General features: G+C 43.5%; 1 protein-coding gene and 1 long non-coding RNA gene across 2 annotated transcripts; one reads left to right on the top strand and one right to left on the bottom strand.

Annotated features, from left to right (window-relative positions):
• The first annotated feature begins 2,225 nt into the window (after positions 1-2,225).
• Positions 2,226-2,942, top strand: LOC143738526 (uncharacterized). The gene is made up of 3 exons (XR_013203894.1): positions 2,226-2,300; positions 2,454-2,675; positions 2,871-2,942. It is a non-coding gene; the product is annotated as an uncharacterized LOC143738526 (long non-coding RNA).
• Positions 2,943-15,985: 13,043 nt separating this feature from the next.
• Positions 15,986-20,648, bottom strand: LOC143738536 (uncharacterized). The gene is made up of 2 exons (XM_077230528.1): positions 20,396-20,648; positions 15,986-16,986 (listed from the first exon to the last, which is right to left on the bottom strand). The coding sequence occupies exons 1-2, from the start codon at positions 20,427-20,429 to the stop codon at positions 15,986-15,988; spliced, it is 1,035 nt and encodes a 344-aa protein (XP_077086643.1). The 5' UTR covers positions 20,430-20,648.
• Positions 20,649-25,037: the final 4,389 nt, after the last annotated feature.

The raw sequence follows: 25,037 nt of genomic DNA, 5'->3' as shown, positions 1-25,037 counted from the left end.
CGACAGTAATAGTTTTATAAACAAGGCCCAGTTCAACGCCGGATTTGCAGATCGCCTAATACTCAAAGATGGAGCAGTCCCAACGATAAAGTTTCACGGTCGTGCGTTGGAACCGCAGGCGGTGAGTAAAACTGCTTCAAATGTCTGTGAGTTGTTAACTATCGGCGTGTAAGCACAGAAAGTAAACAACATGATCACATACAGTTAATGTATCTATGGAGCATGCGATGTATGGTGTGTGTTTAAATACATTTGTTTAGCTGGCCACTGTAGGTGTCAGTTTGTTTATTGTAAAAATAAATCATGTTCTCATAAACCAGTCTGTCTGTTTACAACACACAAATGTTGTAAAACTCGCGCATGACATGGTGTTCTAAAAACACTGCGCTCAAGTTTAAATCATTTCTATTTTTAAAAAAACGCTCGAGACCTTATGTTTTTCACCCATTTCACTGCCCATCTCACGTTTTTGTGAGCAAAAACGCGTTCTGTATGAACGAGCCCTTATATTGTTTAAGTAATAAGTTATAAGTTATACCGTTCCAGTAGGCCTACACACCACATAGAGACGTCCTGCTGTAGTCGTTGTTGCTGCTGCTGCTGGTCGTCTTCAATCTCAGCCTCGGGATCTGATTCTGGATCAAAAATGTATGGCTGAATCTGATTGTTAGCCATGGTTTATTTTCGGATGTCACTCACAGCTTCCACACGCTCTCAACGCAAAAGCTTCGCGCGCTCGTGTCGTGATTATTTAGCTCCGCCCACACGGTACGCCTCCACCCGCTCGGGTTTTTCCGGAAAGACTCGGTACAGCCTATCTTTCTTTTATAAATATAATAAAACTAAAGACTTTTTGGAGATATGAAGGATGCAATACTACTCTATAGGTACTCAAGATTAATATGAGATTGAGTGAAACTGAGCATTTCACCCCCCCCTTTAAATAGCACGGTGTTACAAACTCCTGTACGGTAGGTGGCGGTATGCACCTAAAAGTTGGTTACAACTTACAATCCGCCATTAATCAAGAGAAGAAGAAGATTGCCGAAGTTACTACAGCCTACAGTTTGCTAGCTAGCAAAGTTATCGACTACCATCGTTTAAGTAAGTATATGTTTCCTTTTTGTGTAACGCAGTATTATGTTTACATTGTTTTTAGTTTATCTTTTTAAAATATCTAAGTTAGTAATCTTTGTTCTTGCAGTATGCTGCTAGTCCAGCAGCTAACGTTAGCAAATGTTAGCTAACACATGCTGTTTTGCCTTTGTTACAGTACACACTGAGGTTAAGCAATGTTGCTAGTAACGTTACATGTAGAAATGTAATTCGCTACTTACAGTAGTTAGCCAAAGCTTTACATCTAGAAAGACTACGTATAACTTGTGTTTTTTTCTAACAAAACATAACATAATAATGTATATAAGTTGTGTAAATTATTTTGTTTGTCTGAACAAGTATGCTGCTAGTTCAGTTCACAATGTAGCAACAGTGGTTAATATTGGTTCTCTTTGATCACTGCAGCAAGCTTTATGGAATAGAACATGTGACATACAACATGCATGGATTGGTTTGGTGCACCTCAGACAAGATGCCAAATTTTAAATAATACTAAACATGAAAATACTCTGTGATAATCATTCACATTAAAACTACATTTTCTTGGGTGCATTCAGGTGGGGGTGAGGGGAGATGTAGATGAAGTTGGTTCGGAGGTGAGACTTTCGCCTCAATGGTGCATGAAGGCAAGTTCAAATGGTAATCTCCAGAGAGGTCCTTTTGTCCTCTCAGTGTCTGGTCACCCCCGAAACAGACTGTCTGGAATTTCCTAATTGATCAATTCTTACAATGTCCTTGATAACATCTCATGCTTCCCATTTGAAAACTTCCTTGGGTGCCTGATTAAACAATAGGAGAAAGTCATCGCTCAGTTATTGGCCCTTGGACCCCCCTGGCACCTCGTGTACAGCATGAAGTTTTCTGCTATGAAGGTATATTCTAGGCCTATGTCTTAGTGTCCAGTGTTTTAACAGTATTGAAAATAGTGCCTTTAGTTGTATTTTTTTTTTTTATGTAGATTTCCAGAGACTCCAGAATGGAAAAACAAGCCCTGAGGGAAAGCAATGCACCAGCAGGTGAGAACATGCACACTTTCTTAAATTTAACTTTTTTTGTGTGTGATGTAGGTCCAAAATTACCATATGCCTTTCATTTTGTAGCTTCAGATAACAGCGGCTCACTTCGAGAGCAGGTTAAGCAAGTTGGGACAATGTTGAAGACGTTTGCTCGCACTGGGCAATCAGGTACAACTTGCAAACAACACAGGTGTTGGTTGTTGGTTTAATTCCCACTGGGGTCACCTGTACATGTAGTAGACCTAGATATAACTGTCATAGTTTAGTAGTTGAGGGACCAGGACTGACTACTTTATTCTTTTATTCTGGGAACCCCTGTAGGTGCAGATCAGACCCCAATGCTGCAACGTCTTGGAGAGTTTGGTGATGTTGGGCGTAGCATGGACAACAAAATGGACACTATGCTGCAACATTTTCAGTGCCAATGTGTCTGTTGGAGAGTTATCCCTGCCAGGGGATCTGTTACTCCCCCTAGACACCCAGGAAGATTTGGCGTTACTTGACAACAGTATGAGGCAGGATAAAGAGCTCCAGGAACGATTTGTAAGTGTGCTGATTTCGTTTATAACGCCATAGTAAAAAAAAAAAAAACAGTCATTTTTTTTTCTTCTAAAAAGTAAAATTAAGATTGTACACTGCATATTCTACAGTCTGAATCCACAGCCTGTTACATTTTAAATTTATGAGAAGCTTCAGAGAAATGTAATTTGTTACACTTTTGTTTTTTTGTATTTTCAGCTTCGGTTTTTGGAAATCGCATGTGGGAGGGACCTAAAGACAACCGTGTGGCGAATGCTTCAGAGTATCTTCCTTTCCATCAATACACCTTTCCATCAATACAACCTGGGCTGGTGTAGGGGATAAAGCATGTTTTAGAGACCTTTTCCTGAAGACCATTGTTCAAAGTAAGTTGGATATTTTTTTTATATTTAAGTAGATGTGTATGACCTTATGCCATTCAAATGTAATGACAGATCTTTATTTTCTACAGGAGCCATCCGGAAGAACCCGGCGACCCAGGATGCCACTGTTGAAGCGATCCAGGTTAACGTTACGCGTTACCTGAATGGAGCATCTGACTGTGAAGGTGGAAAAAGGCGCCGCACAGCTGAGAGGGACCCACAGCTGACCCCTTAAACCTAGGCTGACACCCCAGCATCACTGACAACTGGAACCCTTTTTTTATCCTGCAGTCAGTAACATCAAGACCTCTAAAAAAGCCTTGTTACAGTGCTTAACTATTCTATTTTTAAATATAGCTTGTCAATCCTAGATTATACATCTAATACTTGATATCTGCACATTTGGTATCAAATATTCTACTTGCCGTGACTTCAGTATTGGCTTATTTCATTCCGTCAGTGCTTAACGATTCTATTATAGTTTGTAAATCCTATTTCGTGCCTGATATTTTATATTGCACTTGAACTAGTACTAAAAATTCTACCTTCATTCCATCAGTGTGCTTAACTGTTATTCTATTAAAAATAGCTTGGAATACTATTTCATACCTCTGATACTTGATATTGCACATTACCTGGTACCAAATATTCTACTTCATTCCGTCACAGTGCTTAACTGTTATTCTATTGTTAAATATAGCTTGTAAATACTTGTGCCACAGGTCAGCATTGCAGTTATAATGGTATATTCTACTCCAGAGCTTTACTCTAAATTATTACCACTTATCCTATTGTTAGAAATCACTTGTAAATATGATGTTATACCTCAAATTATTTGGTATCCTTCACTTTCTTTGGTACCAAATATCCTCATTACTTGTGTTTACTGGTAATTCTTTTCATCCCAGAGCTGACCCCCTATATTATTAGCAAGTATTGTAATTGTTAAAATTGTGTTTTTTTACAAGTGTTTTTTTTTAACCAAAATGTAATTGGAAACCTGCATGTTAGTGTGTGTGTGTGTGTGTGTGTATGTATATATGTATTTGTATTTTTCTGTTATATTTCAGTGATCTGACATCTTGTTTTAATGACGGTTACTGTACTTTGAAATGTGGAATTAAAATGCCAAATGGAAATTTGTCTGGTTTGATCAATCATTATCCTTGATAAACTACATGCTATAAATATTAAAAATATATATAAGTGCAATAAGCGGCGGGACAGCTCGCTCGAAAATAGCGTTTGCCTCCGACGGGCCGCGGAAGGTCTGCCTTCGGTATAACGGCGGCGGAACGGCGGCTGGCCTGCGGGCCGGCCGCGGAACGAAGGCGGTAGGAAGGCGGCTGCCGCTTTTAAAAAGCACCTGCCGTCGGCGGTGCGCCGTCAAACGTGTTTGCGATCTCCGGAGCGCCGCCGGTGGTCCGCCGACTCATTGCTATCTGGGGAAATGCTTAACGTACAATTAAACGCGTGCAAATTACTTTTCTATGCTTTGCATGGTGTTTCCTGAGTTTGACCTTTTCAAACCACTGTCTTTATTGCATTGTGCTCATATTCTGTGTTGATCTGCTTTTCTGTACATAGCCTGCATTATTAGTATGGTGTTGTTTACTGAGTTTGATAATATCATTTATTTCTTTTAATATCAGTCTAATGCATTAAGCCATGTTAGCATTTCAGATCTTTATTTTTTTAATGCAACATTAAATATACAAAAGATTTGTACATGCATAGCCTATACACCTCACAACAACACCTTTAGCGTTTCAGATCATATTCAGATCGTCTCCGAGAAGCGGGTTTCGTGATATGATCACATATAACAGAAGTCCCATTTTATTGGCTAGGCGCCAACCAATAAAACGGCTCCTTTGAACACCCCCACTCCCGCCCCCCTTCCTCTCTCGCCGCCACTGAGTTGCAAGTGCACAAGTTAGTTTTGAATCTAAAAAATCGCGAAAAGAGTAGCAAAAGTCAAGGCGCGAAATTTGAAATTGCAGTGACAGATTTGAGAAGTTACAAGTGCCTACTTGAGGTTGTAGCCCTACTGCGAGTGTGAATGTAAGAATACGTGCAAATATATGTTAGGCTACAAGTTAGTGACTGTCATTGTATTTTTGTGAATGGCATTTTACAAATTTTTGACTGCTTGTCTGCAGCTTCAAATTCAGAATACAGGTTTGTGACTATTGTCTGCGAGTGTAAATCTTAGCATTCAAGTTCAGATTTTTATTTTACAAGTTTTCACATTGAAGCTGTGAGTGTACATTTTAGCGTACAAGTACGAATATTTATTGTACAAGTTGTCAAATTCACATCTACGTGTTCTCGAGTTTTGTTACCAATTTACCTTCATACAATTATCTCAGATAACTCAAACCAGCTATAGCCTACTAATCATAACCGGCAGGTGTGTCAGTGGTTCCCAAACCTGACCTGGCGCCCCACCAACACTGCGCGTTTTCTTTGTCTCCCTAATCAAACACACCTGATTTAACTCATTAGCTCATTATCACATGGGTTAATGAGCTAATGAGCCGAATCAAGTGTGTTTGATTAGGGAGACAAAGAAAACGTCTACGGTTACGTATGTAACCCTCGTTCCCTGAGTAGGGAACGGAGACGTTACATCGGATGACGACGAATGGGGTTTCGCTTAGAAAGCCTATCAACTTCGAGTATTACAAAACGAGCCAATGGCAAGGAAATGCCATGGGTCTGCGGAATTTGCATGGCGTAACTCCGCCCCACCTCGTGGGTATAAAAGGAGGAAGCCGGCAGCAAGCAGATATGTTTCTTCGCTGAGGAGCCAAGACTGAGCTCAGGCGATCCCCGCGGTACAGCGGAAAGTGGCAGGCAGACGTAACGTCTCCGTTCCCTACTCAGGGAACGAGGGTTACATACGTAACCGTAGACGTTCCCTTTCGTTGTCACTCCGAGTTACGTCGGATGACGACGAATGGGGTTACCAGTCTAATCACGCCACCTTCTCAGCTGTCTTCCAGTGCCCTGCGTAAATCGAGATCCCTGTCAGCCTGGACAAAGGACTCCATATAACACAGGAATACCAAGGTACACTGGGAAGCATATCCCAAGCTTAGGGGAAGTATGCAATTAATGCCAGCCCGGAGGGGGGGGGACTTAGAGAATACACATATGACCCGAAGGAAGCATATGGAAAACACTGGGGTGTCCAGCCGCAGGTGGAATATTTCAACCCCAGGGGTGGCAAGGTGGCTTGCCAAGGGAAAGACACACGCTCAGAGAGGCTTACAGTGGAAATACACATGTGGGGGTCGCTCAGAGGAGGGACCATGCACACGGGAGGCACCTAGCCGACGCACAGGCAATAGATACTGGCGCCGACGTCAGGAGTGCTGGAGGAGCTCAGGGCTTTCGGAGAAGCTCACCTGAGGAAAATATCGCATGTATCCAGTCCGTGGAGTGGAATGGCGAGCAAGCGAAGACACCTGAGCGGGTCCGGTACTAGCTGGTTGAAGCGAGCACACGAGAGGACACAGGCTCCACTCGGAGATTATAGAATCTGGCGAATGTGTTAGGTGTCGCCCAGCCTGCAGCTCTGCAGATGTCTGATAGCGAGGCGCCATGCGCTAGAGCCCAAGAGGACGCCACACTCCGGGTGGAGTGGGCAGTCACACCAAGGGGGCACGGTCGACCTTGCTGCTGGTAAGCCAAAGCAATGGTGTCCACTATCCAGTGAGACAACCTTTGCTTGGAGAGAGCCTTTCCCTTCAGCTTCCCACCATAACAGACAAAGAGCTGGTCTGAGGTCCTGAAACACTGCGTTCTGTCTACATAGGCGCGGAGAGCGCGTACTGGACAGAGCAGTGCCAAGGCTGGGTCTGCCTCCTCCGAGGGCAGCGCTTGCAGGTTCACCACCTGGTCCCGAAAGGGAGTGGTAGGAACCTTGGGCACATATCCAGGCCGGGGTCTCAGGATCACGTGAGAGGAAGCCGGCCCAAATTCCAGGCACGCTTCGTCAACGGAGAATGCGTGCAGGTCCCCAACCCTCTTGATGGAGGCCAGTGCAACCAGGAGCGCTGTCTTCATAGACAGGAACTTAAGCTCGACTGATTGCAGGGGCTCAAAGGGAGCACTCTTCAGGGCAGTTAGAACCACTGAGAGGTCCCAAGAGGGAACGAGAGGAGGACGAGGAGGATTTAGTCTCCTCGCTCCTCTCAGGAACCTGATGACCAGGTCGTGCTTCCCCACCGACTTACCTTCGATGAGGTCATGATGTGCGGCAATGGCGGCAACATAGACCTTCAGGGTGGAGGGAGACAGCCTTCGCTCCAGCCCCTGTTGAAGGAAGGAAAGCAAAACACTGATCGAGCATCTCCGGGGGTCTTCTCGGTGAGAAGAGCACCAGCTGACGAAGAGGTTCCACTTCAACGCATAGACGTATCTCGTGGACGACGCTCTAGCGGAAGTGATGGTAGCCACCACCGCTGGTGGTAGGGTACTCAAACCTGCCTCGTCCCATCCAGGAGCCACACGTGGAGGTTCCAAAGATCGGGACGAGGGTGCCATAGGGTGCCCCGTCCCTGAGAAAGAAGGTTCTTCCTCAGAGGGATCGGCCAGGGAGGTGCTGTTGCGAGGAGTACTAGTTCGGGGAACCAGGTCCGGTTGGGCCAGTAAGGGGCAACCAGAATGACCTGCTCCTCGTCCTCCCTGACCTTGCGCAAAGTGTGCGCAAGAAGGCTCACTGGGGGAACGCATACTTGCGGCCCTGCGGCCAGCTGTGCGCCAGAGCATCCGTGCCGAGCGTGCCCTCGGTCAGGGAATAGAACTGGGCGCAATGGGTCGAGTCGTGAGAGGCAAACAGATCTATCTGCGCGTCCCCGAACTGGTCCCAAATCAGCTGAACCGACTGGGGATGGAGTCGCCATTCTCCAGGGAGGGGCTGAAGCCGTGAGAGCTCGTCGGCTGCACAGTTCAGCGCTCCGGGAATGAAGATGGCTCGAAGCGACCTCAGATGCTTCTGACTCCATAGGAGGAGGTGGCGAGCGAATTGTGACATACGGTGGGAGCGTAGACCACCTTGATGGTTGATGTACGCTCCAGTGGCGGTATTGTCTGAACGGACTAGTACGTGTTGACCCCTGAGCAGCGCCCGGAAGCGGTGCAGGACAAGGCGTACTGCCAACAACTCGAGGCAATTGACATGCCACAGCCGCTGGGGTCCTGTCCAGGAGCCCGCAGCAGCATGTCCATTGCACATGGCGCCCCAGCCCGTGGTGGAGGCATCTGTTGAGACAACAACATACCGGGAAGCTCGTGCCAGGGGGACACCGGCCCTGAGAAAACCGAGGTTCGCCCACGGGGTGAAGAACTGACGGCAGGTCGGAGTAACTGGTACTCGGAACGTGCCGTGTTGCCATGCCCGCCTCGGGACTCGGTCGCGAAGCCAAAGCTGAAGCGGTCTCATATGAAGCAATCCGAGCGGCGTGACCGCGGCTGCAGATGCCATATACCCCAGGAGCCTCTGAAAAAGTTTCAGTGGAACCACACTCTTGCCCTCGAATTGTCTTAGGCAAGTCAGCAGTGACTGCGCGCGCTCGCTCGTAAGCTGCGCGGACATGGCGACCGAGTCGATGTCCATACCGAGAAAAGAGATCCTCTGCACGTGGCAAAGTTTGCTCTTCTCCCAGTTGACCCGAAGGCCCAGACGGGCTAGGTGCCGAAGCACTAGGTCCCTGTGTTCGCAAACCTGATCTCGAGAGTGAGCTAGGATCAGCCAGTCGTCGATATAACTCAGGATGCGAACCCCTTGTTCTCGAAGGGGAACAAGGGCCGCCTCGACGACCTTCGTGAAGATGCGAGGAGACAGGGCTAGCCCGAAAGGGAGAACCGCGTACTGGTATGCCTGCCCCTCGAAAGCAAACCGGAGGAACGGTCTGTGTCGAGGAAGAATGGAGACACGAAAGTAGGCGTCCTTCAGGTCGATCGCTGCAAACCAATCCTGGGGCCGTATGCATTCGAAAACGCGTTTGGCGGTGAGCATCTTGAACGGCATCCGGTGAAGGGAGCAGTTCAGCACGCGCAAGTCCAGGATAGGCCGTAACCCACCGGTTTTCTTGGGGACAATGAAGTAGGGGCTGTAGAAGCCGGACCTCATCTCGGCTGGAGGGACAGTCTCGATTGCACCCTTCGCCAGCAGGGTGGCAATCTCTGCTCTCATGATAGGGGCATTGCCACCGACCAAAGTGGAGCGGACTCCCCTGAAGCGGGGAGGAGACCGTGCGAACTGAATCGCATAGCCGAGCCTGACGGTACGCGCGATCCAGTGGGACAGACGGGGAAGCTCTAGCCAGGCTCCCAGGAACTGAACCAACGGGATCATGCGAGCCACAGGCGTCCCCCCGGAGGGGCAGCGAAGCGGAGTAACTGGCCCAGATGTGGACGGCATAGCGGCCCGGAGAGGGGGCACAGTTAGCAACCGCGCCCTGGCAGAGGGGGCCAGGGGAGGACCAGGCTGGTCGTCCCGCGGGGGCCTGCTCTGCCAGGGGTCTGGGGACAGAGGGGGACAGGGGCGAAGCGGTCCGTGGACGGCACGCCGTGTCAACCGCCTCTGGGTCGAGGGGGGCGAGGAGAGCACGGCTTGTGGGCGGCGCTCTGTGTCGCCCGAGAACTCTGTGAGCTCAGGGAAGAGGGGATTGTTTCTGACTTTAACCACATTAGGGTGCTGCCCACCCGTGGGTGAGCAGCGGGGAGTGGAGAACAAAAGATTCTCCCCCGGCCCTCCACCGGGGGAAGGAGTGGTCCTGCTACCACCTCCTGCGAAACAACCATCATCCCTGAGCAGCCCGTCTCAGGAGCGCCGCTTGGCCCGGCGTTTAGCGGGGGGCGGGGTAGGAGAGGGCTGTGGCGCCTTCTTACGGCTTCCTCCGCGACCGGCCCTGGGTGGAGGCTGCTGCGTGGTCCGGGCGGGAGGGGCGGGAGCCGCAGGAGGGCGCCCTCGGCGGGAAACAGGTCGAGGCGTCTGCCCGGCCGGCAAGCTGGAGGCAGCAGCGGGCCGGCGGGGCAGAATGTGTCTGATGGCCTCGGTCTGTTTCTGGGCAGTTGAAAACTGTTGGGCAAAGTCTTCAACTGCACCGCCGAAGAGGCCGGCCTGGGACAAGGGGGCGTTAAGCAGACGGGTCCGCTCAGCGTCCCGCATGTCAGCCAGGTTCAGCCACAGATGTCGCTCCTGGACCACAGCTGTGGACATCACCAAACCCAGGGAGCGCGCGGTAACCTTCGTCGCCTGGAGAGCAAGGTCGGTCGCGGCGCGCAGCTCATCAAAGAGCCCTGGGTTTGTCCTACCCTCGTGCATGTCTCTGAGCATCTGGGCCTGGTAGACCTGCAGAGTGGCCATAGCATGCAGTGAAGCAGCCGCCTGTCCCGCCGCTCTGTAAGACTTCGCCACCAGGGTCGACGAAAATCTACAGGCTTTGGATGGGTGCTTAGGCTCGCCCCGAGAAGAAGCACTCTGAGGACATAGTTGCATGGCAACAGAGCGTTCAACCGGGGGAAGCCCAGTGTACACACGGGCAGCTGCCTCATCGAGGGGAGGAAAGGCGGATGAGACCAGCGAGCGGTCCCGAGAAGACAGGGGGGTCTTCCAGGACTTCGAGATCTCATCATGCACATCCGGGAAGAAAGGTATTGGGGTTTGCCGAGGACGAGGGTCGGCGGCCTTACCCAAAAACCAATCGTCCAGCCGCGAGCGCTCAGGACAGGGTGGAGGCCTCCACTCAAGTCCGATGCTCGCGGCTGCCCGGGAAAGCATGGCCGTCATCTCCGGATCAGACTCGAGCACAGCCGTATGCACACCGGAAGGTGGCAGCTGTGACGAGCCCTCACTTCCAGAAGAGTCAAACCCGCCTAGTGATGCTGCAACAGACATGGCATCTTCCTCTGTAGCTTCAACTGAAGCACGCGAGCCACCAGAGGGTAGACCCGCGGGAATCAGCAGTTCACTAGCGGGCACCGTCATTGAAGAGGGGGGCTGGGGTCGCGGACACATAGTCGGCGCCTTGTTCCAGACCGTAACCCTCAGGTCACCCTGGCCACCAGCCGCAGGACGGGGGGTGGATGAGGGGACTCTCACTCTTGCGAGTTCACGGAGTCTCGAACGTAATGACGCGATGGTCATGTTCCCACAGAGAGAACATGAGTCATCCACGAGCGCTGCTCTAGCATGATCAATGCCCAAACATACTATGCAACGCTCGTGCCCATCAGAGTCCGATACCAATCTGCCGCAACCAGAAGTACACGGGCGAGACATCTTTAAAAAGACGTGCCACGTGTAAGCTCTTTTAGTGAGAGAAAACTCAAGTGTTGAAGCACCCGGGGAGAAACGCACCGACTGGCAGACCACTTCAACAGATCAGCAGGAAGCACGCTCTCGCCGTAGATCGCCGTCACACCAACACTCGAGGTACTCGTTTGTAAAGCTGACAATTCAGAGATGGCTTGTGGAGAGAAGAATACACTTGGCTCCGAAGCGAAAACATATCTGCTTGCTGCCGGCTTCCTCCTTTTATACCCACGAGGTGGGGCGGAGTTACGCCATGCAAATTCCGCAGACCCATGGCATTTCCTTGCCATTGGCTCGTTTTGTAATACTCGAAGTTGATAGGCTTTCTAAGCGAAACCCCATTCGTCGTCATCCGACGTAACTCGGAGTGACAACGAAAGGGAACGCGCAGTGTTGGTGGGGCGCCAGGACAGGTTTGGGAACCACTGTGTTAGAAGAACCCAATTAGCCAGATCATGATTAGGCCGATGATATCATCTTCGATTTCTCATTTGATCTCGGATGTTTTAAGCAACGTACGAAGAACGGGCCCCAGGACTCAGTCTGTATTAAAGAGAAAAAAAATCAACAGAAAAACTAAAATAAAGTCATCTACTTTAAATGCAGCATTTCAAATTAGCAGCTAATTTGATAGCAGCTCACTTCACGTCCCAATGTGATCACACCTTATTCCTGTAGATGGCGGTAATGCACATAGATTGCAAACTGCCAATAAAATTCACAGAAGAAGAAGAAGAAGAAGTTGAGCTTGCGTTTAGCCATTTCTGGTTACCCCCTTTGTTTTCCCTTTTTCTACCTTTTCCTGATGGATCTGTGTAGTATGGGTCACATATTTGTCCAATCTCGTATGTGGATGGGTGTGTAGTGTTACAAATTTATTAAGTGTTTTAATTTAGGTTCCAATACAATAGTATATAAACTGAGAAAGTTTAGTAGACTGAATTTAGCATTGGAAGTATAAATGATGATATCAGAATTATCAGTAAGAGATTCCATTGCCAGTCCTGATCTCTCTATTGTAAGTCAAGCAATTCAGGTGTCGGACATTAGCTTTTGTCTGTATGCACTTCCTGGCCATTAAGATGGGTGATAGAGTCGGCCAGATTACTGAAACTCTCAGCCTTTGTTCTAATGGCTCTCGGAGCCACTGTCCCTGTCGGTAAAGAATCTGGCTGATTGGATTAGGATATTTACATTTGAATCATACTGTTATGCTGACGAGATCAGGGCTGTGTAACTTCCGATAAAGTGCTGATTCCTGTACTTCACATTTACATGCTTTGTTCAGATTGCCTCCCCCCTTTTATGTAAATCCCTCCCCCTTTGGAAGGATAAAACACTGTGTTTTTAGATATTGAGTTAGACTTGGGTACGACTTTGGAAGCAGACTACAGAAAATAAAAGAATCCTGCTTATAAGATGCAACCCCGAGTCTCCTGGTGTTCGCTTCTGAGTTCCTAAACTTTAGAAGAAAATAGTTCACAACAGGTGTAAAGTGGATTTTTGGCAACAAAAAAAATTGGCCTGTTCTGCAGTCGCTACAGTGCAGTGAGAGCATGTTGCAGCATGCAGGCGTTCATATACGTTGTTCTGACGCAGTGAATATGATCTATTTTTGGGGGATTATTTTATGCTTTAAAAAGTGAGTGTGCGTGTGGCGTGTGCGTGTGTGTGCGTGTGTGTGTGCGCCTAATGGCGTGCTTCCAGCTCGGAGCCGTCTAAGCGAATCTGTAATCAGCAGGATACACGGACCCAGACTACACTGCTGATTTGTCTTCATTATAAATAAGTTACTGTTTTTGTTTCCCTTATACATTTGCTGTGTTTTGCTGGTATTATTCTTTTTATGAACCTGTAATTTAAGTGCTGTGGGTTCTCTAAGACATCTGTAAAGGGGTATTTGGCCCACCAACTTTTGGGGTGTACTGTAGTGTTAAACACACTTGAGTGTGGATTTGTTTCATTGCCTTTGTAGTGTGCCTAGTGCCTAGTGAGTGATTACTTACAAGGTGGGCCAGGGATCCTTTTTCCTGTTAGTGTCTTTGAATAACCCCCAGTCTTTATGTATTTTCTATTCATTTTCTTTGTTTTATTTATCTAAAATACCTTTTTGTATTAACATCTGTGGGTAAGTAAGAGGTAAATGTCTGGAAGGTATTAACTAGTGAATGTGGTGTTTCTCAATGTGGAAAAATTTTATGAAATAAATTGCTTTTAATTGTCAGAACCGTCTCAGTCCTCTATGGGGAAGAACAAACCTGTGTTGTCCGAGTATTACATATCCTTGGGTGAAAGACCTTGGAGTCCAGGCATAGTTGGCTACATTGAAAATCGTATTAGAGTTTTATTAGTGTGAACGTCCTTGCTGCTTATCTTATATTATCCATTGTAGGGGAACAAGGATCAATAAAACTCAAAGGGTGATTGAATTACAATGAATAAGAACCTAATTTTTTGCAAATTATTCACAATTAATTCTATACACTTTATCAACTATTCATCCACCGATAAATTGAGATTAGGGTATTTTATTAATTCTGGACATTATATTTACCCGTGGCCTACGGTAATAATATCATAAAATTATGATCACTGATTATGAGCAAGGTAACAAAATCTACAGTTTAAAGGGTTAGTTCACCCAAAAATGAAAATTCTGTCAGTATTTACTCACCCTCATGTTCGTTCATCTTTGGAACACAAATTAAGATATTATCGATTAAATGTGAGAGCTGGATCACTCCTCCATAGGCTTCTAAGGGATTGAAACTTGACAGCCCAAAAAAGTCATTAAAGACATCGTTAAAATAGTCCAAGTGACTATAGTGGCTAAATCTTAAGTTTATCAAGCGACGAGAATACTTTTTGAGCGCAAAAAAACAAACAAAATTAATGACTTTATTCAAGTATTCATTTCCACCTCTGTCGGCCTCGGAATTTCACGTAGTGTAACAGCGTAGATAGAGCATATGTGTTATACATCACACGCAGGCTCACTATTGGCCGACGCTGGTCATGTGTGTGATGCGTGTGACGTTCAACCAGAAGCATTACGCAATGATACTAAGTGAAATCTCGAGGCCGACAGAGGTGGAAATGAATACTTGAATAAAGTCGTTATTTTTGTTTGTTTTTTTGCGCTCAAAAAGTATTCCTCGTCGCTTGATAAACTTAAGATTGAGCCACTGTAGTCACTTGGACTATTTTAACAATGTCTTTAATGACTTTTTTGGGCTTTTAAGTTTCAATCCCTTAGAAGCCTATGGAGGGGTGATCCAGAACGAAAGTCTTACGGGGTTGAATAACATGAGGGTGAGTAAATACTGACAGATTTTTCATTTTTGGGTGAACTAACCCTTTAAGGCAGTAACTTGTAAGCACACAGCACAAGACACTTGTATGTAAAATCAACCAAGACTTTATTAAACTACTCTAATACACACAAACTAATCTAACGAAAACAGACAAACATTCATTCAAACAGTGACAGAAAATATAATGTTATTAACGTAGTATGAATGGAGTCCCAAATGTCTAGCGTTAGACACTATTTCTTAACCGCAACCTGAGAGAATCAATATACTAGCAATTCAACCTTTGTTCGTTTGCTTAATAGGACTTGTACCGGTTCAGCAAGAATTAGGAGACCCTTCGGTGACAAAGTGGCTGGCGGGAACCTCCTCGGCACTGATTGGCTGGCAGTCGGTCGATGATGCGTTCTGAGGGATAGCACTCGATAGTGAATGGTTGGTTGGCTTTGCCGAGTGGCGCTTCGTGTGCCGGTTTCCTGGATTGCGAGTTGCTATGCAACGGAGTTTCCTCTGAGTCTGGAGGAGCTGCTGGAGCGACTCTGAGAGGGGGTTCTTTGACGAAGTTCAACGAAGGCTCTTATGGAAGAGTTGATGAGTTCTGAGTGAGCTCTTGGTGGTTTGAAGAGCATGTAAGCCTACGCGCTAGACGATGAAAAGGTCCACACAAAATCAAAGCAAGAGCAAAAGTCACTGCAAAAGCAAGGCAAAAAGCAACGCAGAGCTGCTTGTCATTGGGTTATAAGCGTGTCCGTCCGACCTGTCCTTCCGAGTGTGTCAGCCAATCAGATATTATATTGGGCGGGACCAACGCCCCGTTCTCCGGTTCTTTCATGTAATTAGCATAATTTTCACATGATTGTGTGTGCTCAAACACTTTAATAAGCCAACTTTCATAGTTTAAATATGGTGCATCCTACACAATTCTACTATATCAAAATTCTATAAATCGTTTACCTATCAAGTAGGTACCAATTAACTTATATTTCCCATAGTTGAGGTAAGAGTTAATAAGGATTTAGCTATGATAAATGTTTAAGACGCTGAATAAATGTAGGTGATACAAAGCACATAATACAGAGCATATACATATATGAGGCAAAACTTCTGGTGATTAGATCTTATAACTGAGGTAGAAAACACTAAGAATAGGCTGTAATAACTGTTAAACACACAAAAAGAACTTCACAGGTTATATAAAACATACATGATACATAAGATATATGTGAGGTAAATACTGGCGATTAGTTCAGCTTATTGAAAGCAATTTTGAGAACGTTGTTGGTTAGAAACCAAAAGTGGGTTAATTTCAGTCTATTGGTTTTGAAGAGAAAAGTCTCTGGAATTTACAGCTGCAGAAAGGAGGTGCAGTTTTAAATGTGCAGCTGTAGTAAAAGTCTTCTCACACTCAAAACACATGTACTCTCTCACACCAGTATGAGTTTTCTGATGTTTATGTAAATTACAGCACAGTGAAAAACTCTTTCCACACACAGAACATGAATGTGGCTTCTCCTTCGTATGAACTGCCAGGTGTCTCTTCAGGTCTGACGCCCAATGAAATGTTTTGCCGCATTGATCACATGAGAACGGTTTCTCTCTGGTGTGAACTCTCATGTGAACATCAAGGTTTGATGATTGTGCAAAACTCTTTCCACACTGATCACATGAGAACGGCTTCTCTCCGGTGTGAACTCTCATGTGAACATCAAGGTTTGATGATTGTGCAAAGCTCTTTCCAGACTGATCACACGTGAACGGCTTCTCTCCCGTGTGGGTCCTCATGTGATCATCAAGGTGTGATGATCGTTTGTAACTCTTTCCACACTGATCACACGCGAACGGTCTCTCTCCGGTATGAACACTCATGTGCAGCTTAAGATAATTTTTTATCGAAAATCTCTTTTCACACTGATCACACTTAAATGGTTTCTCTGCAGTGTGGATTCTCATGTGAAGGTCAAGCATTTGTTTATCTGAATAACTCTTTTTACACTGATCACATGCATACGGCTTTTCTCCAGTGTGGATCCACATGTGTCTTTGAAGAAATTTTTTTTGTGTGAAGCTCTTTCCACATTGATCACAGGAGAACGGCCTCTCTCCAGTGTGAACTCTGATGTGAATCTTAAGATTTCGTTTGGTTGTGTAACTCTTTCCACACTGAGTGCAGGTGAAAGATTTCTTGGCTCTTCTTTTCTTTAAAAATGTCTGTTTAGTCTTTGAGCGACTCAAAGGTTTTTCTCCAGGTTTGACATGATGTTCCTCCTTCACTTCACTCAGTTCATCACTCTCCTCGTTCTCTTCCATCAGGTCTGAAATGAAAGTATTTTAATAGTCAGTACAACAAAAATAATTCAACGAGAGTAATATGAAGTGAAAGGACATAAAAAGAGCTCTGATGTAATAACAAATAGTAATTTCCATAAATGAGGTACATTGATCTTTAAATAGTTATATTTAAAATGTTATAGACACAAATCCCATGTTTCTGTAGCAAGAACGATTAAATAAATTTGATCAATGACACAATTATCTAATATAATATTAGCATTATAGCATATTAGCATATACAATAGTATCATAATGTTGATACCAATGTTTAGATTGATATTTAATATATTTTACTGTTCACATGCGTATGAATGGGAGTCATTGGAATTAAAGTTCTAGTGTGACGGGACTGTAATAATTAAAAGGTTTTAAGGTGGGACATCAGAAACACAACGCCAATTAATTATTGGTCATTTATATCATAATTTAAATAGACATTTGATTATTCTATTTAACTCTTTACATTATATTTTACTGATTCATTTGGTTTCCAGTGTCACTTGAAATAACAGAAATAGAGGCTCACTATTGTATATTAGAGTGTATTACTATTTTCTCAATAGCTTAAACACTCTAATCAGGCTTTTGAACTAAAATTTCAAAACCATAACGCCATTTATCAAAAACCACACCCATTTCACTAAACTATAAACACTCATACCGGTGCGCTGCTGAAACAGCTGCTGTATCTATTCAATGGCCATGTAGTTCGCTATGTAGAGTGTGCCCTTGCCTACAGAGTTGTGGCTCTGCCCACTTTTACAGCATTTTTCAAATATCGCCAGTTGGTGGAGTCAGGCTTTGACCAGGGGCTGAGTTAGCTTGGTTCTACCAGACTCTCGTACGTTTCATTTGTACAGAGAGTCTGGCCTCTCTCCATTGAGAAACGTTTACTTCCTTGTAGGCGGGTTCTCTGTTAAAGTTCAAAACTATTGGATCTGCCCAGAGTCACTCAGGATCTCCCATAGCCAATCGCGTACTTAGCATCCCTATCGTTCGCCTTAGCTAACTCATTCACCACTAGCGGAGTGTGCTGGAAAATCAAACTTTTCCCGAACCCCGTGGGGAGGAGGGCCACAACATCATGGCCACCAAAAAACTTAGCAAACATTGTTCTTGCTCCGGCTTTAAATTTTTTATATTCGGCAGTTTTGCAACAACGGACCGAATAGCTTTTCTCACGTCTTTCTCCGCTGCGTTACTGAACTCCAACTCAAACTGACGCACTACATCAACGTCATCGTTCTAGCGACAATGAGTCTTACATTAAATTAGCTCAAATTATATATATAGGGAATTTAATAATTAATCATGAATGATCAATATATTGCATATTACAGTTAAATTATCGAAGCTGGAAATAGATCGATTGTATATGAATGATCACCATAATGGGTTATGGTTCGTCATTAAAATATCAATAGTCTTATTACAGATCGATTATATGAGATAACCTTAAATGGAATTAATTTAGTTATCGAACAATCTGTTTGTCCAGCAAACGGCCGTAAGATTAACTTATACATTTTCAACAAAAATTATCTCTTTCTTATAATTCCAAAAAAGCTATTTTCTGGCCATGAAAAATCACCTTCTTGTTATTATAAAATTTAGATTACTGAAATAGTAACGAATTGTAAAGCTTTGTAGCAAAAGGGTCGAACACTTCATTGACTTTGTAAAAATGAGAACTTTAGACAATTAGCAATCAAGAATATAATGGTTTTAATAAAATGAAACTACGGAGACAGAATTCTACATTTAAACCCGGGATACATGTATGTACAATAAACAGTAAAACTAACGAGACAAACGAATAAACACGGGAGTGAGAGAGAGAGAGAGATTGAGTGAGAGAGAGAGAGAGTGAAATATATATATATATATATATATATAGAGAGAGAGAGAGAGAGATAGAGGATGAGAAAGTGAAACTAACGGTCAGGATGAGAGAGATCACCGGGGTGTCAGTTTCTTATAGAGAGGAGGGGTTCACGCCTGCTTCGTGTATGTGAACCAATCATCTTAGAGCATCTCAAGCGGGAAAATTTCTTCTTTGTCTTGTCAGGATAATTGATGATGCTATAAAATTTTGTAATTTCTAGCCAGAAAGATTGCACACACAGAACAATGCATTTTACTGTAATATCATATGTATGACTGGTTTAGTCAAAACAAGACGGTCAAACAGGTACCAAGAATGGCCGGAAAGAGTAGAAGAAACATAAAGTTACATTCATATACAGAATTACTCACATTTAATGTTCACTCACACGACTATAAAGCCATAATACCGGCTACCATGACCTAGGAAAGATCAAATTCATGTTTATACATTTCTTAAGGGGTTATACTTATAGAAAATATAAGATTGCAGAGTCTATTCCTCTTTCTTTATCAGAATTCAAGTGGGAGCTGTGATTCCCTTGGAATTCCTTTTGGGGGTCATAAAGTTTTATGACCTAGCAAGAGGGCGAGTTACAGAAGATGATACTGTTAGGTAATCTTTCTTTAGAAATACACTTAAGATTTGAAGTTACAGACCAGTCTCCAATTACATCTATAGAATAAGACAAAACTAATTAGATATGCATGCATACAGGAAGGTTAGATACAATTCTGTGTTATATACATTAAGGACATTCCTATCCTAAGTTGCACACAAAGGACGTTTGTGTGCGGGTATGTGTGGTGTGTGTGTGTGTGTGTATCCTTAGGGCATATTGTACATCCGTGGTGTGCACCACGTGAGGGTTTCGAGAACAACGGGGACCTGTTTCTTGATTGCGCAATGCGTCATAAATGGAGTTAATCAATGACCTGCTGGCAGACATTGGGGCACCATTTCACATGATTCAAGGTTTTGTGAATTAAACATATATGTGTTCATATTTGTTCAGTAGTGAAAGGAAAACAGGATTCGGTCAGTCGCTACATCGTTCTCAGCCACTCCCTCTATTTGCTGATTGGTCCTACAAAAAATTGATTTCTGGAAACCTAAGAATATACAGCAGTCCCAGACGTAGTACTGAAGGAAAATGAAATTGAGCGGAAGTGAGTAGGAGGGCGCAGCCAGGCTAGGGATGAGTTACCCTTTAAATAAAATTAACTCATTTTTCACAATAAATTAAATTGAGTTAGCCTTTAAAAATATAATAATAATAATAAAAAACTAAACTATATTGAGAAATGTCCAACATTTTTGTAACATGGTTGCAAAAAAAATGCGAAACACATATAAACCAGAGCTAAAATTACACTTTGTTTGACCGAAATGTTCCCTGTACCCATTTCATAGTTGAACTGTTTATCTGAAAGTGATGAAATGCTTGAATGTTTCTAACATGAATGTTCTTCAGCATCATGAATGAATGAAGAATAATTACCAACCTCTTTGTTCTTCAGGATCTTCAGTGTGTTTCATTCTGCAGGTTCTGGATCACTCGTGTTCTCACTGTCCTCTTTAATAAACTCAGTCTTTACAGATTTCAGCTCTTCCTGATGCTCTGATACTTGTCTTCACTTGTAGCTGATGGGAATTTACAGCATTTATTGGAGAATTACAGTGGGAGGAGCTTCACTGGTGATGTAATTGCTGTGGGAGGAGCTTCACTAATGATGTAATTCTAGTGGGAGGAGCTTCACTGATTATGTAATTTCAGGAGGAGCAGATCTGCCAAAATCAAAAATTATATCACTTACTGAGTTTGTTTTAATAGGGTCAAAGACCAGGGCCCGTATTCATAAAGATTCTAAGAATCCTCTCAGAAAACTCTTAATTTAGCTTAAAATCTTTTACGTAGGAGTCTTAGCTTAAAGGGTTAGTTCACCAAAAATGAAAATTAAGTCATTAATTACTCACACCCATGCTGTACCAACCCCGTAAGACCTTCGTTCATCTTCGGAACACAAATGAAGATATTTTTGATTAAATCTGAGAGGTGGATCACTGCTACATAGGCTGCCAGAGGGAATGAAACTTGACGGCCCAGAAAGTCATTAAAGAACATGTTTAAATATTCCATGTGCCTACAGTGGCTCAACTATAAGTTTATCAAGCGACGAGAATACTTTTTTTCCGAAAAAAACCCCATAAATAACGACTTTATTCGACTATTCCTTTTCTTCCTTGTGGGCCTGAGACGAGAGTTCAAGAGATTTCCACGACGCATGCGCGAGAACTGAACAAGTAGTATTATAAGAAGAACGTACTCTTCTCAGTTCTCGCGCATGCGTCGTGGAAATCTCTTGAATCTCTGGGCCGTCAAGTTTCATTCCCTCAGGCAGCCTATGTAGCAGTGATCCACCTCTCAGATTTAATCAAAAATATCTTCATTTGTGTTCCGAAGATGAACGAAGGTCTTACGGGGTTGGTACAGCATGGGGGTGAGTAATTAATGACTTAATTTTCATTTTTGGGTGAACTAACCCTTTAAGAGCAATTCGGGACTGATCTGAGAGCAACTCTGAGTAAGGAAAAGACAAAAACTTTTATCTTAGTGAGGAGGCGGGGCTGACCCCGTTGCTATGTATGACACAATCTTTTGAAGACTGTGATTTGTTGGTTGTCCAAGAAGGAAAAAAAGAGTGATTTTAAGTATAGCGTCTATTCTAAGCCTTCACTTTGAAATTACATGCGTAATTTTTCCTATTTGACCATTTTCATACACACACACACACACACACACACACATTATATTTGTGTATATAAATCCTTTTTTTATTTACCATACTGTTAATTCCCTATAAGGTATTTGATTGGATTAGAATGATAAAAATTTTTCCACTCTCTATTTAAGTGGTGGTTTGAATGTTGGTTTTAATGTAGCAAACATGGAATAAAAAAACAAGAAGGACAAGAAAGCTCAACTGGACAGAGGAACAGTGTTTACTGTGAGCCCAGTTAGTGGATGAACACAAGGCCATCCTTAAAGGAAAATCAGGCCGGGTGTCACAGCACAGAAGCAGACGTGGGAGCTTGTAGCGGTTAATAATAAATTATTTACGGTTCATTCCCCCCGCTTGTGGGGAAGCCTGCTATATTCATAAATGCATTTTTTGTGCCTGCAATGTGGGAATGTCCAGTGGAAACTAAATGAACTGCGACACAATAAGAGGTTCTGAAAGTGCTTAGACTTAGACTTAGACTTCTCTTTATCAATCCTTTTGGGACTCCCGCAAGGACATTGAAAATTCCAGCAACAGTTTTAGCAAGGAGGAAAGAGAATAGTAGAAATAAAAAAGACAGTAGAAAAGAAGCAAAATAACAGTAGTAATAATAATAATAATAATAATAACATTAATCAGAAAAACAGCAAAAAAGGCCATACATTATTTATAAAAAAAAAAAAAAAAAAGTATTTGTGCTGTAATTGTTTGTGATCACTCTGCTTACAGAAGGTTGTGACAGACCCAAATCATCACTGCTGCGTTGATGCATTTTCTCAGCTGCCAAATATCTTAATGTACAGTAGTGATTTCATTTTTTGGCACTATGCCATTCCTGTGCTGTGTCGGAGATGTTATTGTGTCTCTAATAAAATCGGTCACAAACATGATCCCTGCACGATCTAATCTATAGTGTCTTATTAACTCACTGTCATCTATTGTCTGCAATGCATTTCTTCTCCGTGTTCGTCTTTCTGCCATTTTCTCCTCTGCTAAAAAAAACTCTTAAGCCTCTTAAAAGTCCTCGTCCGTGCTCCTAACAATTTTGACATTAAGACCTCTTTTAAGGGTTAAGATGCTTTCTGAATTACGTATTTCTTTACTAGGATTTTTTCTTTAATTTTAAGAGTAAACGCCCACATTTCTAAGAATTTTCTTAGAATTTTGTCACTAGGAGCAACTCTTTGCATTAAGATTCTTTATGAATACGGGCCCAGGGCTTCATATACCGGTATGTGTGCGAGTGAGATTTCGACAGCATTTCGCGTTCAGCTGGGTCTGCATCACTGTCTGTCTTGTCCGTCACCTTCTCCATATTGTTTTGTGATTTTAGTGCGTCTGTTCTCCCGCCCTTCAATCAATCAATGCTGTAGTTTCCGGAGCGCGATGTTTTCACCCAACGCATTTTATTATTATTTTTGTATTATTTTTTTACTCAGTAACGGATATGTTTTAAAATGTAGCGAATTACAATACTTCAAACAAAACATACTAAAGTAAAAGTAAAATTACAGATTTTAAAAAATACTTAAAAAAGTAGTAGTACCCCCCAAAAAAACTACTCAATTACAGTAACGCCAGTAAATGTAATTCGACACTTTCCACCTCTGGTGCCACTCATAATTCAAAACGCAGTAAGGTCGTCAGGAATAAGGTGGATATGCACTGTCCGATCCTGCCACTGCCCTTTAGAGTTTAACTCCAACCCCAGTTAAACACAACTGAACCAGCCAATCAAGGTCTTACTAGACATACTAGAAACTTCCAGGCAGACAAAGCCAATAACACTCAAGCATATCTTGTCTAACATTTTCCTATAATATGTTTAATATATATAAAAATAAATTCCTTGTATGACTCTGTACTATGTTAATGCCTTTCGTCAAAATTTTCATTTTATTGTATGGAAAAATCCCACTTAAAAAACAGATCGCCATTACATTTTTCCTCTCGCGCACCCCCTGGTGGCAGCTTGCGTACTCCTGGTCTGGGGGTGCGCGTACCACACTTTGGGAATCCCTGATCTAATCAATAGCGTCTTATTAACTCACTGTCATCTATTGTCTGCAACACATTTCTTCTCCCTCTTCGTCTTACTGCCATTTTCTCCTCTGCTAAAAAAAAACTCTTAAGCCTCTTAAAAGTCCTCGTCCGTGCTCCTAACAATTTTGACCTTAAGACCTCTTTTAAGGGTTAAGATGCTTTCTGAATTACTTTTTTCTTTACTAGTATTTTTTCTTTCATTTTAAGAGTAAACGCCCACATTTCTAAGAATTTTCTTAGAATTTTGTCACTAGGAGCTACTCTTGTCATTAAGATTCTTTATGAATACGGGCCCAGGACTGCCCATCTGGGTCTGCAGGAGATCGCAGAAGTGGAGTTCTCTGTGTGTGTGTGTGTGTGTGTGTGTGTGTGTTTTAAAAATGCTGTTATTGGCTCATTCAATGTGTGTTTGACTGTTTTTTTATTTTTTTTTACTTTTTATAACTCTCTATTATTGTCTTATTCAATGGCTTTCAATGCAATGCATTTGTGTGTGTTTAGGTGGCAAACTTAGGAAAAGTAGCAAAACAATTAGGCAAAGTTTTGTACCGCTCAGTTACAAAAGGATTTTGCCCACATTTCACTCTCCAGTCCAGTGTATGGCGGTAAGTCACTATCGTTTATTTGCCGACCGCCATTAAACCTCTGGGAAAGAAGATGATCTCTTGTGTTTTGTCGTGCAACTGGCATGATACAAACTGTTATAACTAGTGATGGCGAGATGAAGCATCTTAAAGCATTGAAGCGTTCCCTCCAATTGGTTCACTCATGTGCCGAAGCTTCATGGTGTTTCATTTGCTCTATTGTGCCATCAAGTGGACAATAAATGTAAAACGTGCAGTGTGATTATAATGACATCGCATGGTTCCATCGCAAAAAAAAAGAAGCTTGAATAGATCGCTAAAAAACTCGCAAAGTCCCAAGTCCACAAAATGTGAGGGGGAATCCATTGCATTTTGCTGGCCCTTATATTTCAAATAGACCGCCAAACCGCGAACCACTTCCTGAAGCAGTCACGTGGTACAGGCGGCTCGCGAGGCTTCAAACGTCACTACATACGTCACCGACACAAGCCTCGATACGCGCTTCACAGAAATCATCCCGGACCCGCTTCGAAGCCTCGATACGGGAGGACACATCACTAGTTATAACTGTACGTTAAGTCTATAGAATGATGCCAATTTTGGGTCAGTAAATAACTGCAATATTCTCATCCTCATGGACGAGACTAGAAGTTTTGAATCGAGCAGGAATATCTGGAGGTGCTGCAACTGAACTAAAAAGAAGATGGTGTTTTTTAAAAAAGAAGATGAGAATGAGA

Source organism: Siphateles boraxobius, unplaced genomic scaffold (assembly GCF_051911475.1).
Source record: "Siphateles boraxobius isolate OS27281-9 unplaced genomic scaffold, OSU_SipBor_1 148, whole genome shotgun sequence".
NCBI lineage: Eukaryota > Metazoa > Chordata > Actinopteri > Cypriniformes > Leuciscidae > Siphateles > Siphateles boraxobius.
This window is presented reverse-complemented; position numbering and strand designations above follow the sequence as displayed.

What these genes read in the sequence shown, in the direction of transcription:
- LOC143738536 (XM_077230528.1), bottom strand. Translation starts at nt 20,429, where the DNA reads ATGAAACACACTGAAGATCCTGAAGAACAAAGAG. An exon ending in AGATCCTGAAGAACAAAGAG is followed by an intron (nt 16,987 to 20,395) that starts GTTGGTAATTAT and finishes CTTTCATTTCAG; the next exon opens with ACCTGATGGAAGAGAACGAG.